The 23,440-nt window shown below is 40.4% G+C and overlaps 1 protein-coding gene across 2 annotated transcripts in view; it reads left to right on the top strand.

Moving 5' to 3' along the window:
- The window catches only part of osbpl5 (oxysterol binding protein-like 5), a 37,705-nt gene extending 15,723 nt beyond the window's left edge, over positions 1 to 21,982 (top strand). The window contains exons 3-23 of one of the 2 annotated variants that reach the window (XM_058645690.1): positions 7,538 to 7,693; positions 7,951 to 8,024; positions 10,530 to 10,610; positions 10,937 to 11,038; positions 11,212 to 11,415; positions 11,793 to 11,877; positions 11,963 to 12,125; positions 15,031 to 15,244; positions 15,449 to 15,633; positions 15,764 to 15,845; positions 16,144 to 16,242; positions 16,533 to 16,629; positions 16,763 to 16,861; positions 17,308 to 17,405; positions 17,495 to 17,584; positions 17,728 to 17,864; positions 18,227 to 18,406; positions 18,526 to 18,655; positions 18,958 to 19,072; positions 19,162 to 19,264; positions 20,098 to 21,982. In XM_058645690.1, the coding sequence (XP_058501673.1) occupies positions 7,558 to 7,693; positions 7,951 to 8,024; positions 10,530 to 10,610; positions 10,937 to 11,038; positions 11,212 to 11,415; positions 11,793 to 11,877; positions 11,963 to 12,125; positions 15,031 to 15,244; positions 15,449 to 15,633; positions 15,764 to 15,845; positions 16,144 to 16,242; positions 16,533 to 16,629; positions 16,763 to 16,861; positions 17,308 to 17,405; positions 17,495 to 17,584; positions 17,728 to 17,864; positions 18,227 to 18,406; positions 18,526 to 18,655; positions 18,958 to 19,072; positions 19,162 to 19,264; positions 20,098 to 20,233 (2,610 nt within the window). In that variant the 5' untranslated portion in view covers positions 7,538 to 7,557 and the 3' untranslated portion in view covers positions 20,234 to 21,982. Of the gene's footprint in view, positions 1 to 7,537; positions 7,694 to 7,950; positions 8,025 to 10,529; positions 10,611 to 10,936; positions 11,039 to 11,211; positions 11,416 to 11,792; positions 11,878 to 11,962; positions 12,126 to 15,030; positions 15,245 to 15,448; positions 15,634 to 15,763; positions 15,846 to 16,143; positions 16,243 to 16,532; positions 16,630 to 16,762; positions 16,862 to 17,307; positions 17,406 to 17,494; positions 17,585 to 17,727; positions 17,865 to 18,226; positions 18,407 to 18,525; positions 18,656 to 18,957; positions 19,073 to 19,161; positions 19,265 to 20,097 lie in introns of those variants that run through there. The other variant, XM_058645692.1, reaches the window with a different exon arrangement.
- The last annotated feature ends 1,458 nt before the right edge of the window (positions 21,983 to 23,440 follow it).

The raw sequence follows: 23,440 nt of genomic DNA, 5'->3' as shown, positions 1-23,440 counted from the left end.
TTATTCGATTAATTGTCCATAAAATTTCAGAAATGTTAAAAATCGTTCATCAATGTTTCCCAAATCTCAAAATTATGATTTTCTCAGTTGATTTGTCCACAAATCAAACATATTCAGCTTTAATGATTTCTATGTTATATGGTGCAAAGACACCAGGAAACATTCACATTGAAGAAGACGACAATTAAGAGAATTTGGATTATTTATAAAAAAAAACAACAACTCTTAAATCGATTATCACAATAGTTGGGGTTTTATTTAGTAATCAATTAATCACTTCATTGTTGTAACCATAGTTGCTAAGACATGTTCTATTTTTAGAACTTATATAAGAATGGAGCATTTTTGTCATGGCACCCTGTCTCTTTCAGTAATAGCCTGTTATGTTGTTAAACATATACACAGTGGAAACTTACAGTAAATTGACCCTAAGACAGTGTCTGTTGTACCACCCTACCAGAAAGCAGCTAGTAACACTTCAACACATGGGATCCTAGCAGAGTAAGCAAAGAGCATCTAGCTGCTAACCTAAAAAGCCTCAGTACACTTATCAAAAACATCTTGTCCTGAGAAGAAGAAAAACAAAGGTCTGCAGTGTAAATTTAATAGAATATAGACGGCTGAAATTGGAGAGGAAGCTAAAGGTAGACTACGACTGTGGGGGGGCAGCATTACACCTTTTAGTGTACAGCATGCTGGAAATTATTACTAGTAGAAGTACGGAAGCAACATGGGGAATTTAAATAATTAATTTAATTCAGTTTAATTTAGTTTTACTTAAGTTTAGTTAACTGGGACACTGCACAGCTTCATGGCTGCACCAGTTAGCTTTAAGCTAAATTTAATCTATTGTCCCTGGGCAGGAAGAAGAGAACAGCATCTCCCTTAAATCCCTTAAAGCACATTTACAAAAGAGAACATATTCAAATAACAGTTTCTGTATCTGGTTCACTCCACCAACATCAAAAACATCCTCTCTGGTGTGAAAGAGGAGCTGCTCAATGTGTGTCCTTGATCATCCAAGAAGAGAAATGAGAGGATTTGTTGTTGTGAGTTAAAATTACAGCAACAGCCTCTCAAAGTGAAGGACCAAGACTCTTTCATGTTTAAAATGTTCAGCTGGCATCTCTTTGCATTTATGTACATGTATACACTTATCCTTGTTGCATTTTCATGTAAACAAAGGGGCCCTACTTGGCACTAATGCAGGGCCTTTCTCCGACAGCTCAGCCTTGCTAGGCTTGCCTTAGGCTGGTTCTCACACTCAGCCACTCTGGCCTGGAACCAAACGTATAGACAGCCAGCTGGCTCGGGCTGTCAGGTCAAACACGGCTCCTGTGTGACAAGGGACCTGCCCCCCCACGTATTTTCTGAAAAAAATTGTGAGAAAAAATGTGAAACAAATCCTTAATGAAACATCTTCAATGACACGTCTGAAGTGTAATAATAAGTAGAATTGTTCTTCATTTCAAGACTGTTCACTTAGTGAATAGGTTGCCATTTTAAGAGTTAGATTTAATTTAGCTCTTTGTGCTTGCAGATTATTAACAAACAGGACTGCTTAGAGGAATTGGTGCATTATAGAGGTTGTAGTCTTATTTAAAGGGTAAAATGCTAAGAATGTAACCCTTTTTTGATTGCAATTGTTTTCATTTAGGTTGAGTCCTTCACTTCAGTCATTAGATGAGAAGAACTAGTTTGGTAGCTCTGGTTTATGTATTTGTAGATATACATGTGATTATTTGTATCAGGTAGTGGAGAAAGCAAGGGAATGAATGTCTTTGCACTCTTGCTTCTCACTCTCAGTCTGAATCAGAATCTTTTCCATGGCTTGTAGGTAATTCAGTGTCTCATTTACAGTCTATGTTTACATTGCTCTTCCCTTCTTCCTGACAGGCGCCTTCTGTTCTCAGGAACAGATTGTATGTTCAGAGGGAGGTTTTGTCTCCTGCTAGTCTAAAGTGAAGCTAGGGAATAGTGAAGGCACTCAGCTTTACTAATAAAGCCTTAGCTCCTCTTCTTCCCCTTATGTTATTTTCACAGCTGGGAAAGCACTTCTCTGAATCTCTGAAAACATTTCCAGACTCTTTACAGGCTAAATTGCTTTCATTAGATCAGCGAGACCACATGGACAATAAATAAAAAGACCTATACTGTAAGAAGCAGCACTGCAGCAGCATGCAGGGGTGACCTGGGTAGAGCAGGGTGAATGTTGGCCTTGCAGAGTTGTAGTGAGCCACGGTTATGGGCCACCGCAGTCCCCACAGAACAAAGGTTTTCTATTTTAAGTGAGATCAAATGGGAAGTCTAGCTGGAAGGCATTTTCTCCATCTGAGTTCCTTAAAATATACTTTCAGCCCTCCCACAAGATTCAGAATAGAACTTCTAAACCACACATCCTCCCACAGAGTGTCACACACAGAAAAATCACGTCTTGTTTAAAACAGTAACTGTAGACCTAGTTCTGCCTTCTGCATATGTCCTCCTAGATGCAATAGATACAGAGTTACAGAAAGCTAGACTTTTTGATTGAACATTTTCTCTAGTAAGTCAGTAACAGTTGCTAAGCTTGCAACACCCATATTTTTAATCAGGACAACAGTTGCCATAGTTTATTTAATTTGCTTAACTTTAGTCAAGGCAGCTTTCCATTGTTGTTTTACAGCTTTTAGGACATTAAAGAAGGAAACGTGTCATGGTGTTTCTGCTGGATTGGTAAAAGAGCTGTTAATTAATGCCATTACAATGTAGAAATGGAACCCCCCCCCCCCAACTTAAATTATGGAAGGATATTTAAATCAAATTGTGAATGATAATTACTGATTTCTACATGCAGTGGTAGTGTGTATGAATTCAATGATTATTATTTTTGGGGGTATATTGAAGGAAACTGAACAAGTTGGAGTGAACATTGTATTGTACAGATGGAAAGGATGTCTGTAGAAAAAGCAGAGGCTGAACTGCACTACCTTTACATATGGGTGATCCTCCTCTCTCCCCCCATTGTACAATTTTAGCTGTCTGCTCACTACAGAATCTATGCATTCATTACTTATACACACCAACATAGTGTACTTGGTGGCAGCCTATTGGTGTATATCTAGGTCACATGGCCATCCATTAGACTTGTCGTCAGTGGAGACGGGTGTTAACAGGGTGGGGGTGCTGAATGGAGGATAGTTAGAGCGATGGAATTATGGAGGGAGTGTCTGGACTTAATCTGTGCCCTCATATTAGGAACAGCTGGCTTGATGCTTGCAAGGCGTTCCCACTTTCAGTCACAATTTGAACATGTGCTGCAGCCAGACATGCAGATGAACACAAACATTTAATCAAAATAATTTTTTCAATTCAAGGCATTATTTGGACTGCTGAACAGTATAAACGTATACTGTATAATCTTCTTTAATTGAGATGCTGATAATGGAGCATGGGTGCTAATCCATAATAAAAAAATGGAAAAATACAGGCATAGTGTTTTGTTAGATGTTGGTGGAATGTTTAATGAAATGTACATCGTGTAAACCAAAAACATGGAACTGTTTCAGCATAAATTAGCATAAATATAAAAAGGGATGGGATTTTTGGAAAAAAGCTTCACTTCTCCAGATGTACACTCCATGCATCCACATATTTTGTAAATCACATTTTTAGTGTTTGTCTGGAAGACAGAAATGCAATGGAAATTGTTATTTTCCTTATTTGGTGCTACTGTCAAAAGCCAGCACGGTATCATTTTACCCGATGCTACAGTGATAGGTGTATCATTCACTTAAGTAAACAGTCTCTCAACCAGAGTCTTGTACGGTGTTATTGAGAAGAAATTATGTTGCTGCAATTGCTTGAGGTGAAGCTCAGCCTGTTGTGTCCCTGAGAAAGACTTTTAATCAGTCAAGCATATCACCAATTTACAGGTTAGAACACGTTTCTTTCCAGACACCTCTCTGTTTTCCCTCCCTCTTCTTCCCAGTTGTTATAGAGAGTGCTAAAAGCGAGCATGCCCCATGTGTCCTGCTGTCACAGTGGGGCGTGTCCTTGTGTCACTTGTTTTTGTTGTTTTAGCCGTGGTCCTCTCAGATCAAGGTTAATGTCTGGCATAGGAATGTGTGATATTGACCGTTCAGGTGCAACCTTAACTGTTGCCCAACCAAGTGTTATCTTCCACAAGAAATTCACATCAGTAGATAAATATTAGCCTAGCACCTGTGCAGCATGGATGAAGTAAATGTTAGCATAGCTGGGCAAACCTAAGGTGCTCGGCACTGTGAGTACTCAGAATAGGAAGTGTGGAATGATTTTTGTTGGGTTTTAGTGTGATAGGAATTCTTGAATTTCTCCTTGTATTCACATTGGAAAGGTTCTGCTCACATATTCTTGTATATAAACCAATGTGACTGTAAAAGCCTGGATTTAAAATATTTAATGGTATAACATAGGTTCTTCTGTTTCTGTTTTTCTCCAAACCAAAGGAAAAAGTCAAAACTATTACCAATAAATGCTTTCACAAATCTCTTGTGTTTTCATTTAATTGTAATTGTGCTTTGATTACATTTTACATTGATCTATACTAACTATTATAATGTAGATGCACGTGTTGCATGCAGCATGTTCCTAAAGCTGCAGGAGAACCTGGGAACTCCATAGTAGTAAAGTGATGTCCACACAGGCATTTAAGTGAATGAATGCAACATATTTTTTCTTCATTCTTCATTCAAGTACAACTTCTGGTGTGTTTTAGCTTTTATGTCCATTTATTAATGTGTATTTGTGTGTAGTGCCAACTCATCGGTTGGTTGAAGAGGAGTGTTTGCTGTTCTCTTTGGCACTACATCATGTGCATGTGTAATCCTCCCTGTTTGCAGCAACGTGGCAGGCACACACAGACTGTCACGTATGCACGGAAGACACAGTCACGACCTGCGTGTCCTCTACTCTCAGGCTGACAGGCTCACTCTCAACACAAAAACCTAAGTAGGCATGGTTGCCACACCCATGCTCAGTCCAGACTACATAATGTTGTAATAGACTGCCTCTCTCCCAATAAATACCTCTCTGCAGCTGTGAGAACCAGCTGTGATTGGTTTGTCTTGCTAGTGTGTGCGTTTAGCCCCATTTTGACCTGCCTTAGGGCTTTTACTGTAAATCATATTAATTCTGTATATGTGAATGTGTCTGTCTGTTCACTTTGACAGCCCATTGTGTAATGCTGGAGCCTCAAGCTCTTTTCCATGCAGCCTCCACCTCTCTCAGGGTTCAGCACTGTGCTACACATACACACATGCACTGCAGCAAGAGAATGCTATTAATAGACCTGCCCCACAAGGACAAATACGGCTCCTTTAGTGAAAGCATTAATTTACCATTTTTACTTCTATATCTTGGCTGTGCATTGCTGCTCCTGAAAGGACATAAGAGCAGAGGGCAGGAGGAATAAATGTACAGAGGAGATGTGAAGAACAATCACAAGAAAGGAGTCTAGCTGTTGAGAATGATTCACAGGCAGAACAGAAACCACAGGGAAGCAGGGAGTGGTTTGATGAGTACACGGATGTGAGTGTGCTTTTGTATGTACATACAGTATATTTACTTTTAAAGGGGAAGGTGCAGTTTGTTAACCATCAAAGCTCCTGCTGCACCACACACAGTGGCCAGTTTCCACTTAAAATCTTTGTCAGCCCACATGTTTACTTCAATTACCAGTATAAACACTGCACTTGCCTGCATGCACCAGTGGAATCAGATGGAACAATGTGGGAGAAAGATGAATCACTCTGTGAAAACATTCTATGAATCAATTTATATAACACGCTGTTCTCGGGTGTAAACGAGGACTGCTCTGTGTACTGTGTGTCTTGTCTGCCGCCTGTGTTTGTGCACTTAGAGAAAATGAATAGGATTATATTGATCTGAGCAAATCACAGTGTGGTTGTCCAGACAGTCCCAGGTGGTAACAGCTACACTCCATTAACCTCAGTGTTTTAATGTCAGCTTGGATTTTCTGTGATCAGCTCAAATCTTGTTTGAACAAACATAATGATCTGTATGGAACAGCTGTGGCCCTTAGTAGTTGCTAACAACGTGCACAGACTGGTTGGAAATGTAAGAAAACTGATAAAGGTGGGCTAACTCCTATAACACTTCAAGAGAAGATAAAAATGTTACAATGCATCCATACATTAACATTTTAGTACAGTTATTATTGTACTTGCAAGTAGTGAATCAAGAAAGTATTTCCCAGTCTGTGTTCAAACACCTAATGATAAGGTTTGGTTTAAGCTGCATTATGCATTAGGCAAGTCTATAAGCAGCTGGACAAGACGTGGACAGACAGACTATGAGATGACTTTTACTTAATTTGTTTGCATGTGGCAATCACTTTTGACCTATAAGGATTGGAACTCCTGTTTTCACTGATATTGGTGATTTGGCCAGGTTCATTTTGAAGATTTTGGAAATTCAGACATGTCCTGCAATCAGGCACATATTGTGTGATACCAGCTGTCATCACACTGGTGTACACTCACTGTGCCGTGCTTTATCCGCTGTTTTCCTCTAATTGGGAACATATTTTTACAGAAATGACAACATATGCTGTTGAAGAAGACCTGAAACTAGCGATTGAGAACATAAACTCAAGAAAATGTTTGGTAACGTTAAAAGAAGTAGGCTCATTTTCCAATAGCCCTGCATTCAAATGGACTACCTCTTTTTGCAACTACTGGTGGTCACCCACCGGTGGCTTTTCAACATATTTTCACCTCAGGGTCGTCCTCAGCCAGCAAACCAGAAGACAACGTCCACTTTTATGTACCGTCTATGGTGTTACATGTACTAGTTTCTGTCCCTTGCATGTGGGCATGATGACCCTAAAAAAATGACTCATCTGTGCACCGCTGCAAATCAATCAGCAGCATAAGTCCATGAAGCTGCTGCAGTAGCTGCATTTTCTCTTGTTGTGTGCCGAGATGTGCGTCTCATGTAGTCGATAGCGAATGAGTGAAGAACAGCACCATCTTTCTTTGAGTGAAGCCGTTTGTGGGTGGAAGCTTGTTGCTGCAGGCTGACGAGGAGGATGGAGTAGTGGTGAAGCAATGTGTTATTGTCTTGGACAGTGACTCTCTGCAGACCGTGACTTAGTGAGAGCCTCTATCTGTCATTTACTCTAACAATGTGCACTGTGAACTGCTTGTGACTGCCACGCACAGTGCCATTATGTGGACTGACATGTCTTCATACAGTAGGCCTTTGTTATTGTAGAAGAGAGAAAGCGTGGTGGTCCAGACAATTATACAGTACATAGGAGGAGTGAATACTAACACAGAGAAAGTAAACGTATAGTATCAGATCTAAGTGAAGATACACAAAATGAGGAATGACTTCACTGAAATGTTAGTAAAATCTAATATTACAGTCAGTCTGAATAAATGCGTCACTTCGATGTTTGAAAACCTTTGTGACTTTTCTATTTTCTCCCTAGTGCTCTTGTTTCCATATCTCACCAACCACTTTTTTTCTTTTGTGCATCTCCCTCCTGCAGAGGAAAACCAGGTTGTCAAGATGAAGGAGGAGAATTTGTTCCATCGGAGGTTTTCTCTATGTCCTAATGCCACCTCCCCACCCAAGATTGATCCCCGCACTCTCACTCGGAATCTGTCTTATGGAGGAGACAATGACATCTACAGCCTCAGCCCAGGTAAAAGACCAAAGAGTTCAACACTGACGCATGGATATGTGACAATGACGAAGCCTGATACAATGTCAGATGGTCAATTCCAGTTTCTGTGAAATGACATGTTGATTTGTATTGTACTGAACTTATTCCATACAAATCAACGAACCTCAGCTGCTGCATATTAGCTGCTTTTGGGGCTGCCATGCTTTAACTGTCTGTCAGCAGGTTTATTCACTGAGTATGTTTGTATGTGACCATGTGTTGTGGGTTCCCACCAGGCAGTGAAACAGACAGGAACGGTCTCTCCATGCTGAGTAATGAACTTAGTCCTGCCCAATCACCAGGCAGTCAGGTAAGAACACCATTTCTGGTTGGGCAGCTCCTTAACTGTTCTCTGAAACTGACTCATGGGGTTGGCGCTTTAAGGAAAAGCTGTCATCGTTAATGGTAACAATGTTATATACATTTAAAAAAAACACAGTTTTCTTTGTCTTGTGAGAAGCAGATTGAGAAATGCCTTAAGGTCTGCTACCAACTTGCAGTCAGAGGCTTAAATATAACTCAAAAACACTGCCAAGAATATTTCTGATAAATCAATACAGCACTTCAATTAATTGATACAGTTACCCCCAATGGAATATCATATATTTTAGTGTTTCAATATCTTGTTAAACCCCGATTTACAAATGGTCTATGTAATAGATGAGCTTGGATGAGGAACGGCACTAACAGAACAAGAAAAAAAATTAACATTTTAACTTAATACACTGCACATGTGAAGTAAATCCACATAAACACTGTGGGATTTTATATGTCAGGGCCATGGTGGGAACTGTGTCTTTAGCACCACAAGCCATTTATAAGAGTTTTATTGTTCCGGTGCTGCTTGTCTTGCTTATGCTTTTTTAGAACTGAAATCTGTCTCCATTCTTTACTCATACTAATTAGGACTAGTCAATGATTGTTTCCATTGGTAACATGGTAATGTCATCTTGTCTCGTCTCGTCTCCTCTCCTCTTGTCATTTTGTCTCGCCTCATCTCACAAAAGTGCTTATTTGATGTGGACTCACTGGAACAGCTGCATCTATGACCTGTTGCCCTCTGTTTCATCACACAAGCCCTTATAGGACAATAGGAGACTGAACAGTCTTATCCTAGCATGTTGTCGTATAGACATGACTGTAGTTCTGATCTGAGCCTGAGGGCCTTTGTAGGCTCACCAAATAATATTGATTCACATTGGCTGCAGTTTACGTTGTTTATGTGTGAGGCTTAATGTACAGGGAGTCATTATCAGTTCTCAAGATAGTACGAGGGCAGAACACTCCCCTTTCTGTCACGTCGGATAAAAGCCACTTCAGATAAAAGCCATAAAAGCCAGATAACACAAACAATGTTTATCCTGTCAAACAATGTCATTGTCAGAATATTGTCAATTCAATTGGGAATTAAAATTAATTCCTCTCAATCCCAGTTTGGGTTATAATGTAAATGGAATATTTTCACGTCTCTAGCCAAAGACCATTTGTATCCTTAAAAAAATCCCAAAAGGAGCATACAAAAGAAGTGGGTATATAATTAGATATTGCATAGTGAAATTACAGGATAACCTACAACTGTGTTTCTGATTTCTAACCACTGATTAGTGGAAATCATCAAACAATCGATGCCCTTTGCTTTCTAACGGAGGAAGTTAGGGAGGGAATATGAGGTCACAACACCACAACTGACTGCCTTGTTTCCTTATTGATTGAAAAGGCCTTCCACCTACTTCACACAGGCCATATATGTGTTATGTGGCAAAGGAAATTGACGTTAAATGATTTGATTTTAATAGTATGAGCAAGTAACTCATGACTTCTATAGACCTTTTTAATAATTAGACTATTACAAGCCAATATTTTACAGTTGGTCATTTTATAAACAAAAATCTCTAAAGAGATCTGGACTTCAAGTGACTCTGCTCACAGCGCCATGTTGGCAGGAAAAGTTTCCAGCTGTATGAGTTCATTGTGCTCTTTAAATCCACAGAGACTGAGCAGCATGTCATAGAACCTGACCGACTAAATATATCTGATCCTCACAATATTCTGGGTGCTTTTCATTAGTATGGAAACAGCTGGAGAGGTCATTATTCCAGGCTCGCACTACATCTTCAACTTTCCGATAAACGTCCCCTTATTCTACTCCGGAGAAAGCTTACACATCACATTAAAAATAAAATTAACAGAATTAATTTAATTAGTTTGGACTCTGTAACAACACTGAAGTTGGCATCCAGATTTGCAGCTTCCCAGTCAGCAGTTTAAAGGTAACTTATGTGAAACTTAACAACAATCATGCTCCTGACTTTGATAAAAGGTTTTATTAATGTGTTTTTTTTTTGCTTTACATAGGTGCAACTTAACATAAGGAGTATAAAAACATAAATATTGTTGGAGGTTATATTTCCCTTAGGTTTTCCCCTGACTGCTTACTGGAAAGCCGTGAATCGTGATTCACGACCGTACCTGATAAGAAGTGATCACTCTACAAGCAGAATCTTTTGCCTGTGGCTTTCCATCACTCCATCTCCTACGCTTGCTTTGAGTGTGTTTTAATAGTAGCAATCCACCTCTGTCATCCTCGAAATCTATGGAGATCCACCATCTTTACTTTTTATGAATACAGCTGGTGAAGAGACGTGACAAATTGCTTGATATGTATGCCACCGGTTATACATGTCAACGGATGTGAACTGTGCCATTTCCTGCCAAAATGGCGTTGCTTTCAGCTACCGGAGCTCTGTATCAGTAGTAAAAGCATTTATATTTATTATTATTTATCCTGTCTGATCTTCTCTGTTCTTTCCCACAGTCTGAGTCCAGAATGTTCAATGGTGTTGAGAAGGACTGCCCCTCCCCCACAGAGAGGCTGGCCCGGAAGGAGTCTCTGAAGGTACGTGTCCCTTCCTTGCTTGACATACGTGTCAGCATTATGATCATGCAGTTGAATTTATTTAAAAGTGTGCATAATTTAGCTCTTAAATATCTGTCACTCTTGTGAAATGTACACAAGCAATTTAGGAACCCTTCCAAATTTTTGTTTTTAAATGTGCTTCAAATAAAACAATAATAAATCATGTTATTAAAAGCCAGTGTTAACGTGGAGCCTTAATGAATAATAATATTCGGTTTGACTCTAGTCCCACCTAGTGGCACAAATGGACCAGTACTTTGACTCTTACTGATGACTCATTCATTTGGTTTGTCTCTGTTTCACAGGTCCAAAAACAGAATTACAGGCAGGAGAAGAAACGGGCAGCTAAAGAACTGTTCAGTGCACTAAAGGACCCCAGTGTTGTCATCATGTCAAACTGGCTAAAGGTGCGTGGATGCTGTCTCTTTCAACAGTAGTTCACTGACTAGTTGTTTGGACTTTTTTCCATCAGTTCCCATTTTCAGATTTTGCAGTTGGAACAATTTTGCCTCTTTGAATCTCTTCACGTTTAGATTCAGCATTCTATAACTTTTTTTTTTTATCTCTTAATGTTCTTTAGATCCGTGGCTCTTTGAAGAGTTGGACCAAGTTGTGGTGTGCCCTGAAACCTGGTGTTCTTCTGATTTACAAGACCACCAAGACAGACCACTGGGTGGGCACCATCCTCCTCAGTGCATGCAAGCTGATCGAAAGACCTTCAAAGAAGGACGGCTTCTGCTTCAAGCTCTACCATCCGCTTGACAAATCTATCTGGGCTGTCAAGGTCAGACATGGTTTGAGGCTCACTGGTCGAAAAACAACTCATTGGTCAAACTGGGACAGAAGCACGTTTTAGCTTTGCACCAGAATTATTAATGTAGCATTAGGAAAATGCATAGTATACATGCTCTACAAAATTAAAACAAGAGCACTTTTGGCTGCGAATAATTTTTCAACTAAATCAATTATTAATTAATGAATTATTTTGCTAATGTTAGCATTTTTAGCATTGTTATATTTTGATTTATTATTTCAGTTTTCCATGACTAATGGTTAAAATATTTTCAAGTGTTACTTCATGGCCCTTGAGAGATCCATTTATTTGTGCTGGCACGGTAGAACTGAAATAGCATTAGGAATAAAATTGCATTTTGCATTCAGGGTCCCAAAGGAGAGACTGTTGGCTCCATCACGCAGCCACTACCCAGCAACTATCTGATCTTCAGAGCTGCCTCAGAGTCTGATGGTGAGTCTAAAGTATGGAATTATTTTCACAGCAAAATGTTTTATAATGACTCTTCACCATCGCTAAAATGTATCTGCCTCTCCAGGACGGTGCTGGATGGACGCTCTGGAGTTGGCTCTTAGTTGTTCCAGTCTTTCCAAGCTCACAGCCAAAGCGGGGAGAGAGGGAGATATCAGCATGTCGTTAGAGTCTTCCCATATACTCCACCTGCTGCAATCAACAGCACTCACTGATGCAGAGTTGCTACAGTAAGTAATATACACACACAGTGTACACAGAAAGCCTGTCAGACTTCATGGTTTATATTACTTGATTTTGAACTGGCATTACTACCAAACACATTTATAAAATAGGTTTATGAGATCATGTCTGTGCTTTCTGAAAATCAGCCCAAAATTACAGCCAAAGAGATGAGTGGACTTAAGATATATTAAGAGGATTTATTAAGATAAACAAAAAAAAATGGTGGTCTCACTATTCAGTGTATAGCATTTTAGTACAGTTAAGATTTACTTCTTGAACCATTGCACTCTCAAGACAGCTCAGCAAATATAACCCCTGAATTATTTAAAGCCTCTAAATTTGCACCACTACTAAAATAATAAATAAATAAGCATGAATAAGGTGAAAGAATGAAACCAGTGATCATGCCTATGTTACACAGCGATTCTATTATTAGTCATACATGTATAATGAGTTGTTCTTGTGACTCTGCTGGTCATTTTGTGTATTTTCATGCGTCAGTTCTTTTCCAATTTTTCGCCTGAATGTGCACGTCATACATAAGTCCTCCATTTTCTTCTCCACCCCTCTCCTCTTTTTATTACCTTCTCTGTGGCTGAACCGCCCCTCTGACGTCCATCACACATTCTCCCTTCCTCCATTGCTCCTCTCCCACCCAATCGCAACAGCTTTTGTGATCACATGACTAGCAGACGAGTAGAATGTAAACCATACACTTCCACAGTGACAGAAATACGCACTTGCAGGAAGCAGGCGTGCTGGGAGTCAAGGAAGCAACGCTGCACCTTTTAGTCAGTAGAGTAAACAGAGTAAAGTAGTCAGATTTAAACACAAGTATTGTCCCTCACTGGAGAGGAGATAAGAACAGACTGCGGCTGTTTGGATTTACTGCAAACATCATTGCTGGTGTTGTGATTCCTGAAAAAAAGTTTGTCTAAATACTCCTATATCCTTGAGGTAAGGATCGCTGTCTCTGTTCCAGGGTGTGTATGGGTTATAAACATTACAGTTTGCTTATTAACTCACGGTGTGCAGTAGGAATGTGACTTTTCAGGTCTGTCCAGCCCTCAGGCATTTTGAAAATGGAACTCTCTGCTATTGTTGTGTGGGCAATTGGGCTTTTCTCCTGATTGTCAATATAATTACAACCCTTACTTTAGTCACATGAGCCTTATCCTGTCGTGATGTTAAATCTTTTAGTTTGGAGCTAAACTGTGAAGTATTGTGAAATATCTACCTTAAAAGTGTATATGATTAAGACCTGCGTCAGACATGTGTCTGATAGTTGTTTTTGGATGTTTGCAGTGCTTCCATTTGAATACACAGATGTCCAGTTTCATGACTTCAAAATGGCTGTAGAATTGTAGACATCATCTTCCTTTTTTCATCTTTTAGTTCCACCTTCCTGTCTCTTTCTCCTTCTCTGATTTTCACTTCTCCTTTCTTTGACCATTTCGAAGCTGCATGATTTTCTCCACAGTTTCTCTCCTCTTTTTTTCATGTTTGTTAAAGAGCTGACAGATAGGGGTACTGATGTGTTCAAGACTAGAAAATATCACATCTGGAAAATGTGATTAAATATCTCACTGTGTCATGGAGTTTGAATAATTTGGTCCTCGGCTTTGTATGTGTGGCACACACACTGTATGTAAGAATATGTGCAAAATGTGAAATTTGAAACTAGGGACCCACAAGAAGGTCAACCTGTTTTTGTGTAGATGTTATCTGATGCAACAGATTTGCTCATCATAGCTTTGAGGAGAAAAAAAACCCCATCACAAATCAATCCAATACAATACACATTTAAAGGTCATCGAGATATATTAAAGTTCATGACTGGTCATTTCTGTTTTTCTGTTTATTGATTGTCTGACTTGCAAAACTGGTTATCAAAGCTTTGGCAGAGCTGTCTGTGGAATCGTGAATAAATCACATTTTCTAAATCTTCTATCCCAAGGTGGTGAGAACACCTCATTAAGTCCTGATGTTTTCATTTGTTTTAAATGTTTGATTTCTTGCAGAATTGTTTAGAAAAGGTTTTGTCACTGACAGCCTGGACATGCATTCCTAAGAAAAATAGATTGGTATCAGGCAGTTGTTTTTGGCAGCCATTCTAGATTTAGTCTTAGTTTGAGTCTTTTGGACTAAAGCGCTTATTAGTTTTAGTCACGTTTGAGTCATTTCTATATGTGATAGTTCTAGTCACGTTTTAGTCATTTCTATATGTGATGGTTTTTAGTCTTAGTGAGTTTTAGTTTGGCTTGGAAGGGCTCGGGGCGAAGGTGGTTTACAGTGAGCCCCCGTCCGGACCTCGCCGCTCTCCGGGGCCGCAGACAAGTGCACACGCTGCGGCTTCTCCCGCCTGCCCCCGGTGCAACTCTCGATTGGAGCAGACTGTCCTCAGTGCGCCCCAACCAGGGCAAGGAGCATAAATCGTCTTGAAACACGGACCAAGTCATTTTTAGGTTTTGATTGACGGATTACGCGCATAATAAGCAGAATAATTGTGCACTCTGAACGTCTGACAAACCACACACTGACATTTACGTCCATTCTCGTCTCGTCATAGAAAACTCACACATGTCTCGTCATGTTTCCGTCTTCAAACATGAGATGTTCGTTTTGTCACCGTCTCGTTATCGTCATGAAAAAAAGGGGTGTCAACAAAATAATTTAACAACACTGGTATCAGGGTTACTTACCCAAACAAACAAGAAACCCTAGCTTAATATACTGTAGATAAAGATCTTGGAAATCAGGTCTAGGTTTAACAAAAAGCTCACCTGAAGTGACAAGACATCCTATCTTGTTAAGAAAGCCCACCAGTGTTTATACTTCTGAGGAACCTTTGAATTATTTTCAGTCCCTGAATATGCTTATAACTTTGCACTTTTCCTCCGTTTCTATCAGGATGAATGACTCTTTGCTGCTCGGCAATCACCACATGGAGAACGATGGGTTTTCTGACAAATCAGAGCGCGAGGCTCACGACGACTGGGACACTACGCCAATTGAGAATGGTGGAAGGCTGACGGAAGAGAGCGACATGGAGCAATCGGATGAGCTGTCTTCTGGGCCTCAGGCCACAGCTTATGTAGAGCAGAGCACAGAGGAGATGGGTGAGGTGAGGCATCAAGTTCAGCTATGTATTTAGAGAGAGATCTACCCTTGTTGTAGGTCAGTAGATTGTATTGTAAAATGTGATTGCTCGCCTTTTATAGAGATCGCTTATCTTGCTTGTGTTACTCCTCTGAATCTAGAACCCAGACACTATAATGGTTTAATGGCCTCTATGCTAACCTTAATCTTTCTGGATGTTTTAATTGAGGCTGGCGAGGCGTCCCAAGTGGAAACTGTATCAGAGGAGAACAAAGGCCTGATCTGGGGTCTGCTGAAACAGCTGCGGCCAGGTATGGACCTGTCCAAGGTGGTGCTGCCCACATTCATCTTAGAGCCACGCTCCTTCTTGGACAAGCTGTCTGACTACTACTACCACGCTGATCTGCTCTCACAGTCAGTGACATTTAAGTCTTTATACTCTATGTGTGGTGTGTGTGGTGTGTGTGTGTGTGTGTGTGTGCTATTTGGAGACAGAAGAATCTTCATATTCGTGTCTGACTCTCCTGATGTTGCTTTACCGCAGAGCTTCACTGGAGGAGAGTGCATATGGTCGCATCAAGCAGGTGTTGAGATGGTACTTGTCTGGTTTCTACAAGAAACCTAAGGTAAGATTTGTTCATGACCTGCTGGATTGGTAGTGATTATTTTTCTTTTTTCTATAGTGTTTCCAGTGTATTTTGTTTAAATAATTATGCCTATTCGACTTAATTGGTTTGAATTCATTAGTGAAAGGTATTTAGTCATCTGCAGTGCAACTGGTTTTAACTGGTATTGTTTAGGTTTAAAGAAACAAATCTTACTCAACTGAGGAAAAAATGTTTTCACATTTGATTTGAGAGAGAAAAACTGTGGCAGAAGATTTTTTCATTGACATTCACTGTTGGTTGTGTTTGTATTCTCCAGGGTCTTAAGAAGCCTTACAACCCAATCCTGGGGGAAACATTTCGCTGCTGCTGGCTACATCCTCAGACCGACGGCTGCACTTTCTACATAGCTGAACAGGTTACACCAGACTACAATGCATGAATATACCTCACGTGAATTTTCCTATGTGTGACATATTTTGCATAATTGGGCAAGCACAGAGCTGAAGCTCATCTACCTCAGTTGCAATCAAAATCTGTCATCTAACATGACAGAATATGCTCACTGTTAGCATAATATATTATGTTCCTAAATCCACAGTAAATCAGGGAATGCCATGATCATACAAAGAGTAACATTTGAAACATACCGGAAGACAGGTGTGTGACCCTCTTCTCAATCTGGTGTCTCTCATTTTCTTCTGCCAGGTTTCCCACCATCCACCCATCTCTGCCTTTTACATCTCAAATAGGAAGGATGGGTTTGCAATCAGTGGAAGCATCCTGGCCAAGTCTAAATTCTATGGTATGCAGCGTACTACAATATGTAATCTGTATAGCATTGATCAAAGATTAGACTAATGGAGGTTTAATTATGTCTTCATCTCTTCTGATTGTGCTATTCAATCATGATCTTCTCCTTCACTTTGCTCTTGTAGGTAACTCTCTGTCAGCTATTCTGGATGGCAAAGCAAGACTGCTGTTCCTGAACAGGGAGGAGGAATATGTCATCACGATGCCATATGCTCACTGCAAAGGTAAACACAGAAAAATGAAAGCTTTGTGACACGGTAGTCATACACCCCACTTGTAATCAGCTGACAGCCACTCACACATTAAGCTGCTATGCCCATGCAGGGAACATCTGGAGAGCGGAGTGTAGAAGTCTAATTGTAAATCCATGTATTGCTATAAATGGTTTAATTGTGACATGAGTGTTCCGAACTGAAAATACGTTTTTGTTTTTAAAGCACTTTATATATAAAGTTGAGTTAAGTTGAGGCCTCCTAAACATGCAGAGAGAAAGAAATACAAAAAAAGCTGTTTTGGATGGCTAATCTAACTGCGAGTGGCAGGATGATAAATTATATTCATAAATCTAAATCTACAGTACTACTGCGAATGCTGTGATCAGTCTGCAGAGTAACTTTCCAATCTGTGTTGATGTGCTGTTGGTCTGATGCTGTAACACTGTCTTCTGTAGGAATCTTGTACGGGACTATGACACTAGAGCTCGGGGGGAAAGTTACCATCGAGTGTGAGAAAACAAAATGTTCTGCACAGCTGGAGTTCAAATTAAAGGTATCATTTTTATTAGTTATAATTGCACTATTTTTTTTTTTTCTATCAACAGTAGTTTTTATTAAGGTATTGAACCACTTTCATTGCAGCCTTTCCTTGGAGGTCCCTCCTCTGTGAATCAGATCAGTGGGAAGATTTTAGAAGGAGAGGAGATGATGGCTACTATTGATGGACACTGGGTGAGAAAGAGCTATTGACTAATATGTATTATATATATAATATATGCATTCCTGCCTCTAGATTGTCAATATCTGAAATAGTTGGCTTTGGCAGGAACTTGTATGATGAGACTGAACTTGTTTGTTGCCATTTATGTCATCAGGACAGTGAGGTGTTCATTCAAGAAAAGCGCACAGGCCAGCAGGAGACGCTGTGGAACCCGAGCGCAGACATCCGCAGCCTCCGCCTCAAGAGACAAGTGGTACAGATGGACCAGCAGGGGGAGTTTGAGTCTGAAAGGTAAAGATGATGTCAGTCAAGCACATGTTTAGCTTGTAATGTTAATAAAGTTTGCATTCACATGAGCTGTAGACACAAAGGTCTTTGTGTCCACAAACACCTACAATGTGATTCATGATCACATTGTAGGTGTGATCATTTCCCTTATATGTTGTAAAGCATGGAAGTAGGAGTTTGTGAGCCCTTAGATGTTTTTCATGTTATTAAATCGACTTGTGTATGACACAGAAAATGTCAGAGGTTAAAGTTGTGCCTGAAACCTTTTCCCCTCTTTTCTAATTGCACATCGCGTGTTAAAGATTATAATGCTGCCGCTGACACCCCTTTGACCGTATGTGCCCCTGATTTGAATGTCCTGTTAGACTGTGGCAGCATGTGACCAGTGCTATCATGGATCGGGACCAGCTGCGAGCCACGCAGGAAAAGTTTGTGTTGGAGGAAGCTCAGCGGAAAGAGGCGAAGGAGAGAGGAGACACACCCTGGACCGCACGACTTTTCCAACAGGACCCTGTCACCTCCGAGTGGACCTACAAGCACAGAGAGTATGTACACACACACACACACACACACACACACACCACGTTAATGCAAATAAAACAGGGGGATAGTACACAAATGAATGACTTACTCAGCTAATTAACCTCATGTCATGTTTTGGCAGCACACAGCCGTGGGACCCAGAGTTCTGTCTGATTCAGTTTGAGAAGGACGGAGTGATTCAGACTCACGAGAAAAGTCAGAGACAACACCACCGACTCTCTTACAGCCACAGATGGACAAGTCAGCAGAAGGTTAGCCAGACTAATCACACACCTCCCATGTCCTTGACATTTCATCAAAATTAAGGTTATTTCACTTCCCATCGAGCTTCACAGCCCCTGATATCGCAGTGCTGTAAAATCAAACATTTTATTTCACTTATTTGCTGCTCTGGTGCCCAGATGAATGCACCAGCAGCTCATTGTGTGAACAATTTACTGTGTGTTCTCACCGGATGAGGCAGCTACTCACTTTTCTGTCTTGACTTTGGATGTAATACCGTCCAGTGTGAACACACAGTTAGACAGAAATCCTCTTCTGACTCTTCCTCCAGGCGGTGGTGAACGGGAAGCACAGGAAGGCCAGCAGTCAACCGTCCAGCTGCAGCCAGAACACGGAGAGCAGCAGCACCACACCTGAGCCCACACACGAGTCCTCGGACAATGAAGGTACACACATTACACAACTCAACACATTATTGTTTTTGCTGTTTTCATTGCCTTACCTTTGTCTTGTTTTCTTCTCTGCATGGGCGCAGGGTTTTCCAGCCAGTGTGCACGGTGCAGTAAAGAGAAAAAGGACATCACCCAGATAGAAGCCTCCATTACATCCATACAGAAGACACAGCAGGATATTCAGAGGTGGAAATTACACACATGCAACAGATACAGTATATGCAACAGATAATGCCTCCTTCCCTCAGAGGAACATACCATTCTTCCAATGTACACTGTATATAGTTTTATTTTCATGAAAAAAAATCCATGCATACATTTATAAAATTCAAAATGAAATCAAATTTAAGGATATTGACTTTTTGGGACGTTTTGTGTTGATTCAAAGGAAATTGGAATACAGAAAGTGTAGTTAATATCAAGTAAAAAGCAAAATTAACTAAATAATATATTCATTTTGGAACACAGTCATGTTCAGTTAATGATTTCTGATCAGTGTTTCAACTGTGTGAAGAATGGGTTTCAAATGTAATCTGCATTTGTTTATATCTTAAAGCTACACACTACAGCTTTAAATACGTGTTTGGAGTACATGGAAGTGCTTGAAAAAGAACACAGATTAATCAGAGTGGCTGATGGATATTGACAAATCAGCTGGCGAGCCATGAAGAGTTAGGTCTCTCTGTCTCTCTCGCTCTCTCCCTGACTGTAATTCAGGTGTGTAGCTATATCTCAATATTGTTCTGTAAATGCATAAAGCTTAAAAATATGGGGGGAGGGAACACTTGCACATATGACTGCACCCCACTACTGCTCGACTGAATGAGTGCTGCATTTAAGGCTATTGCAATTCAAAAGAGCAGTGGTAGTTGAAGGATGTTCCAAACCAACAAAAGTAAAAAGAAAAATAACCAAAGACATGGAGAATAAATTCCCATCCTCACTGTTTCATTTTCATCAACTGCTGCTGAGTTAAGTCACAAACTCGAGTTCACCCTCATCCTTCTCTGTCCCTGCAGGAACCTGGTGGCCCTAAGTCGTCAGCTGTCTTACCAGAGAGCCACGGAGGACAACGTGTCGCTCACCGGCCGTCACTGCCTAATCCTCTGTGTTCTGCTCCTCTCTCAGCTCTTCCTCAACTATGTCTTCACCTGAACTCACTCCTCTGGGAAGAGTTTCCATCTGGCACTGATTTGGCTGTAGATTCTTCCAAAAAAAAAAAAAAAAAAAAAGCACAGACTATAATCTGCACCGGGGACAGAGACCTCAGATCAGTGTCAGGGCGGCAACTTTGTCCCTTTTGTTTCCTCTAATAGGGGGAGGACATTATAGCAATAAACACAGCCACCGCCTATCAGTCATCTGCAGAGAGGAACAGCACCCCCTAGTGTAGCCAGACTGAAATAGCACCGGCACCCACGCACTTTGGACAGGAAAGGATGAGCGATGAAGCGCGGCTAGAAAAAAAAAAGATTTTGAATATAAAGATGAAATGTATGATGGATTTGAAGAATGAGTTTGCAAAAGGAAATGACAGAGAGGATGTTTCACCATTCCTTAGTGTCTTTTTTATATTGCCCCGCAAAACTGTTTATCTGTGAGTGTGTTTGTTTGTGTGTTATTCGTACCTACAGTAGGCCCCATGGGCACAGGTAGATCATCGCTTGGACTTCTCTTTCTCTTCCACTCCAAATGTTGGGCCTTATCGCTGAAGCCAAAAAAAAAAAAAGAAGAAGAAAAGCGCAACATGTTCAGACGAAGAAGGAAAACTCTTCCAACAGTGCAATTTCTTTGTGTTTTGTATCGATATACGCTCAGATATACTCCGTCTCGTCTTTTAATGATGATGATTTTACCAAAACAGTATTTATAATCTGAAAGAACAAAGAGTACTTGTTTACAAGAGTGCACTGTGTGTGTGTGTGTGTGCGTGTGAAGACACAAGAAGGAAACAAACATTGAAACGAGACCGAGGCATAGAGCCAAGCAGTGTCTTTGAATATGTGTGCCTGCAGTGCCGTAGCTGAAGGCATATTATAGCGACGCTTTGGTTGAGACCACGACACTAGTGTGTACAATCAGTTACTAAAAGAAGCAGAACGTGGAGGGAGAAAGAGTGACCAAGTGAGGGAAAAAAAAAAAAATAAATAAATTGGATCTTTGGGCCTAATCTAAGGAGTTTGTGCGTGTGCATCTTGGTCTGCACCATGTCCATGTGACTGTTTTATGATGTAAACACTTTTTAATGAGTTTGTTTTTTTTCTTTTAATCAAATTTGTTTATATTTGTCTAGCGGTCGATGTTTCAAGAGATTTCAGAATGTATTTATTGGGTGATTAACGGAGACTTTCCTAATCTATTTCAACATGGAGGATGGAGACGATTGTTCTCCCATGGATTTTTTATTGTGTATGCGTATGTGTGTGTGTGTGTGTGTGTGTGTGTCACTAAGAGGGAGCGTGTGTTTGCGAGTAAGCCATTATAAGACTAATGCTAAAGAAGACCAGTTCTGTGAGCTTGGTTTTTTTTATGCTATGAATTGCCAGTACTGATCTACCCAACCGGACAAAATCAGAGTGCACAAGAAGGAAGTCAACTCAATGAATGCTTTTATTTACACTTGTATTTGTATATTCTTTTCTTTGTGTTGTCTTGTTTTCCTGTTTTCTACTCTACTGCCGTGCTGCGGGGATTCGACATGCCAGTCATTCTTCGTTACATGGACTGAATGGACACACATTTTCACTCATACCTGTTGCATACTGTAGCACTACAGTAAAATAATTTAACCCTGTCATTGACTTGTCAATAATGTCTTGAAAATTGTACTTTGAAATTGAAAAGAAATGCTTTCCACTTTACAGACGAGGGAGATGTTGCTCATTAAAACTCTCTAAACCTTTACTTTTAGCTAAGTGTTCATCATTGCGGTCAGTTTTAAGATAATTATTAATATTAGGGTAGAAATGAAAGAAAATTATAGATTATACAAAGCAGTACTACCACTGGGAACTTGTACAGACTACATGAGATTGTTGTGTGAGCGGTTCACTGACGCACTAACGGTGCCCAGGCCTGAGAGTTGAACCTGAGCAGGTGTAAATCTTTTGGCAGACGCCACGTGGATTAACATATTCACACAGATTTGTGTTTTTGGAGCCTCCACAGTCCCCACAGTGTTAACTAACATCTTTGATATTCTCTGTATATGTTTCAGTAGAAGTAAAAAAAACATAACAATAATAGACATGAAAACATGTTTTAACTTATTTAGTTCTGCCTCTGCGTTTTAAGAAGCCATTTTCACTGGCTTTTGCGAAGTAGGTAGACAGAAATGTTATTTTTCCAGTAACTTAGTACATTTTAAAGGCAACAAGTTAACACCCTAGGTGTTTGCAAAGTCTTAATATGGCAGCAGCCAAATCACGAATCTGGAGTTCAAATTCTTGTATGATGTCATGTGACCGGTTGCTACATGTCTGTGACATTATCTCCTCTGTTTTGCATCTGACACTCACTCCCTTGGACTAACAGGATTCCCATGTTCTTCCTGGTCTACAGCTCTCCCTTTAATACCATTATCTGCCAAATACTGGAGAACAAACTTATCACTACTTTTCCCCCAATCACGGCCCTCTGAAACTGGATGTTGGACGTCTTGACAAACAGGCTCGAGTCCATCAGAATCCACAGAATCTCCCACCGTCATTCTCAACGCCTTCAAGGGATGCATCCTGTGCCACTTCCTGCATGCGCTACGTACCTATGACTGATGCTCACAACCACACAGGGAAATAATAATGAAGTAAGAGGAGAACAACCTCAGCATCAGAGTCTGAAAACTGAAGCAATGACAGTGGACTTGTGTACTTCTACAAAGCCACAATACCTCCTGCTTTAGTAAGAGGCCCACCTGCACTTATACTTCATGAGGAGGAAGCTCTCTCTCATCTCCTGCATCACAGTTTGAAACTGAGGACAATCTCCAGTTAATAGAAACTACCCCCACAGTTAGAAACCACATTTGAGTATTGAAAGATTTGTCTCTTCAGTGACACTAATGCTTGTTTACAGCCTCTTCTTTTTTTTAATTCCTTACATTTAGCAAAATAACTGAAAATAAGTTTCTCAGTTCCTCACCACAGCATAAGGCGGTTTTTCTCCCTCTTCCATTTCTCCACTGCCTCCTGGTGTCTGTGCTTGTGCCATGGAATGTTAACAAGGACCTTTGAATCCTTTGAACCCTAAAATGGTGATGACCTTGCATTTTCTCTGGAGTGAAAAGACAAAAGGAAGACGCGAGAAGAGGCAGTAATGCAACATCTCAGACACCAGCTGTCATAAAACAACAACAACAACAAC

The sequence above is a fragment of the Solea solea genome, chromosome 12 (assembly GCF_958295425.1).
Source record: "Solea solea chromosome 12, fSolSol10.1, whole genome shotgun sequence".
NCBI classification, from domain to species: domain Eukaryota; kingdom Metazoa; phylum Chordata; class Actinopteri; order Pleuronectiformes; family Soleidae; genus Solea; species Solea solea.
This window is presented reverse-complemented; position numbering and strand designations above follow the sequence as displayed.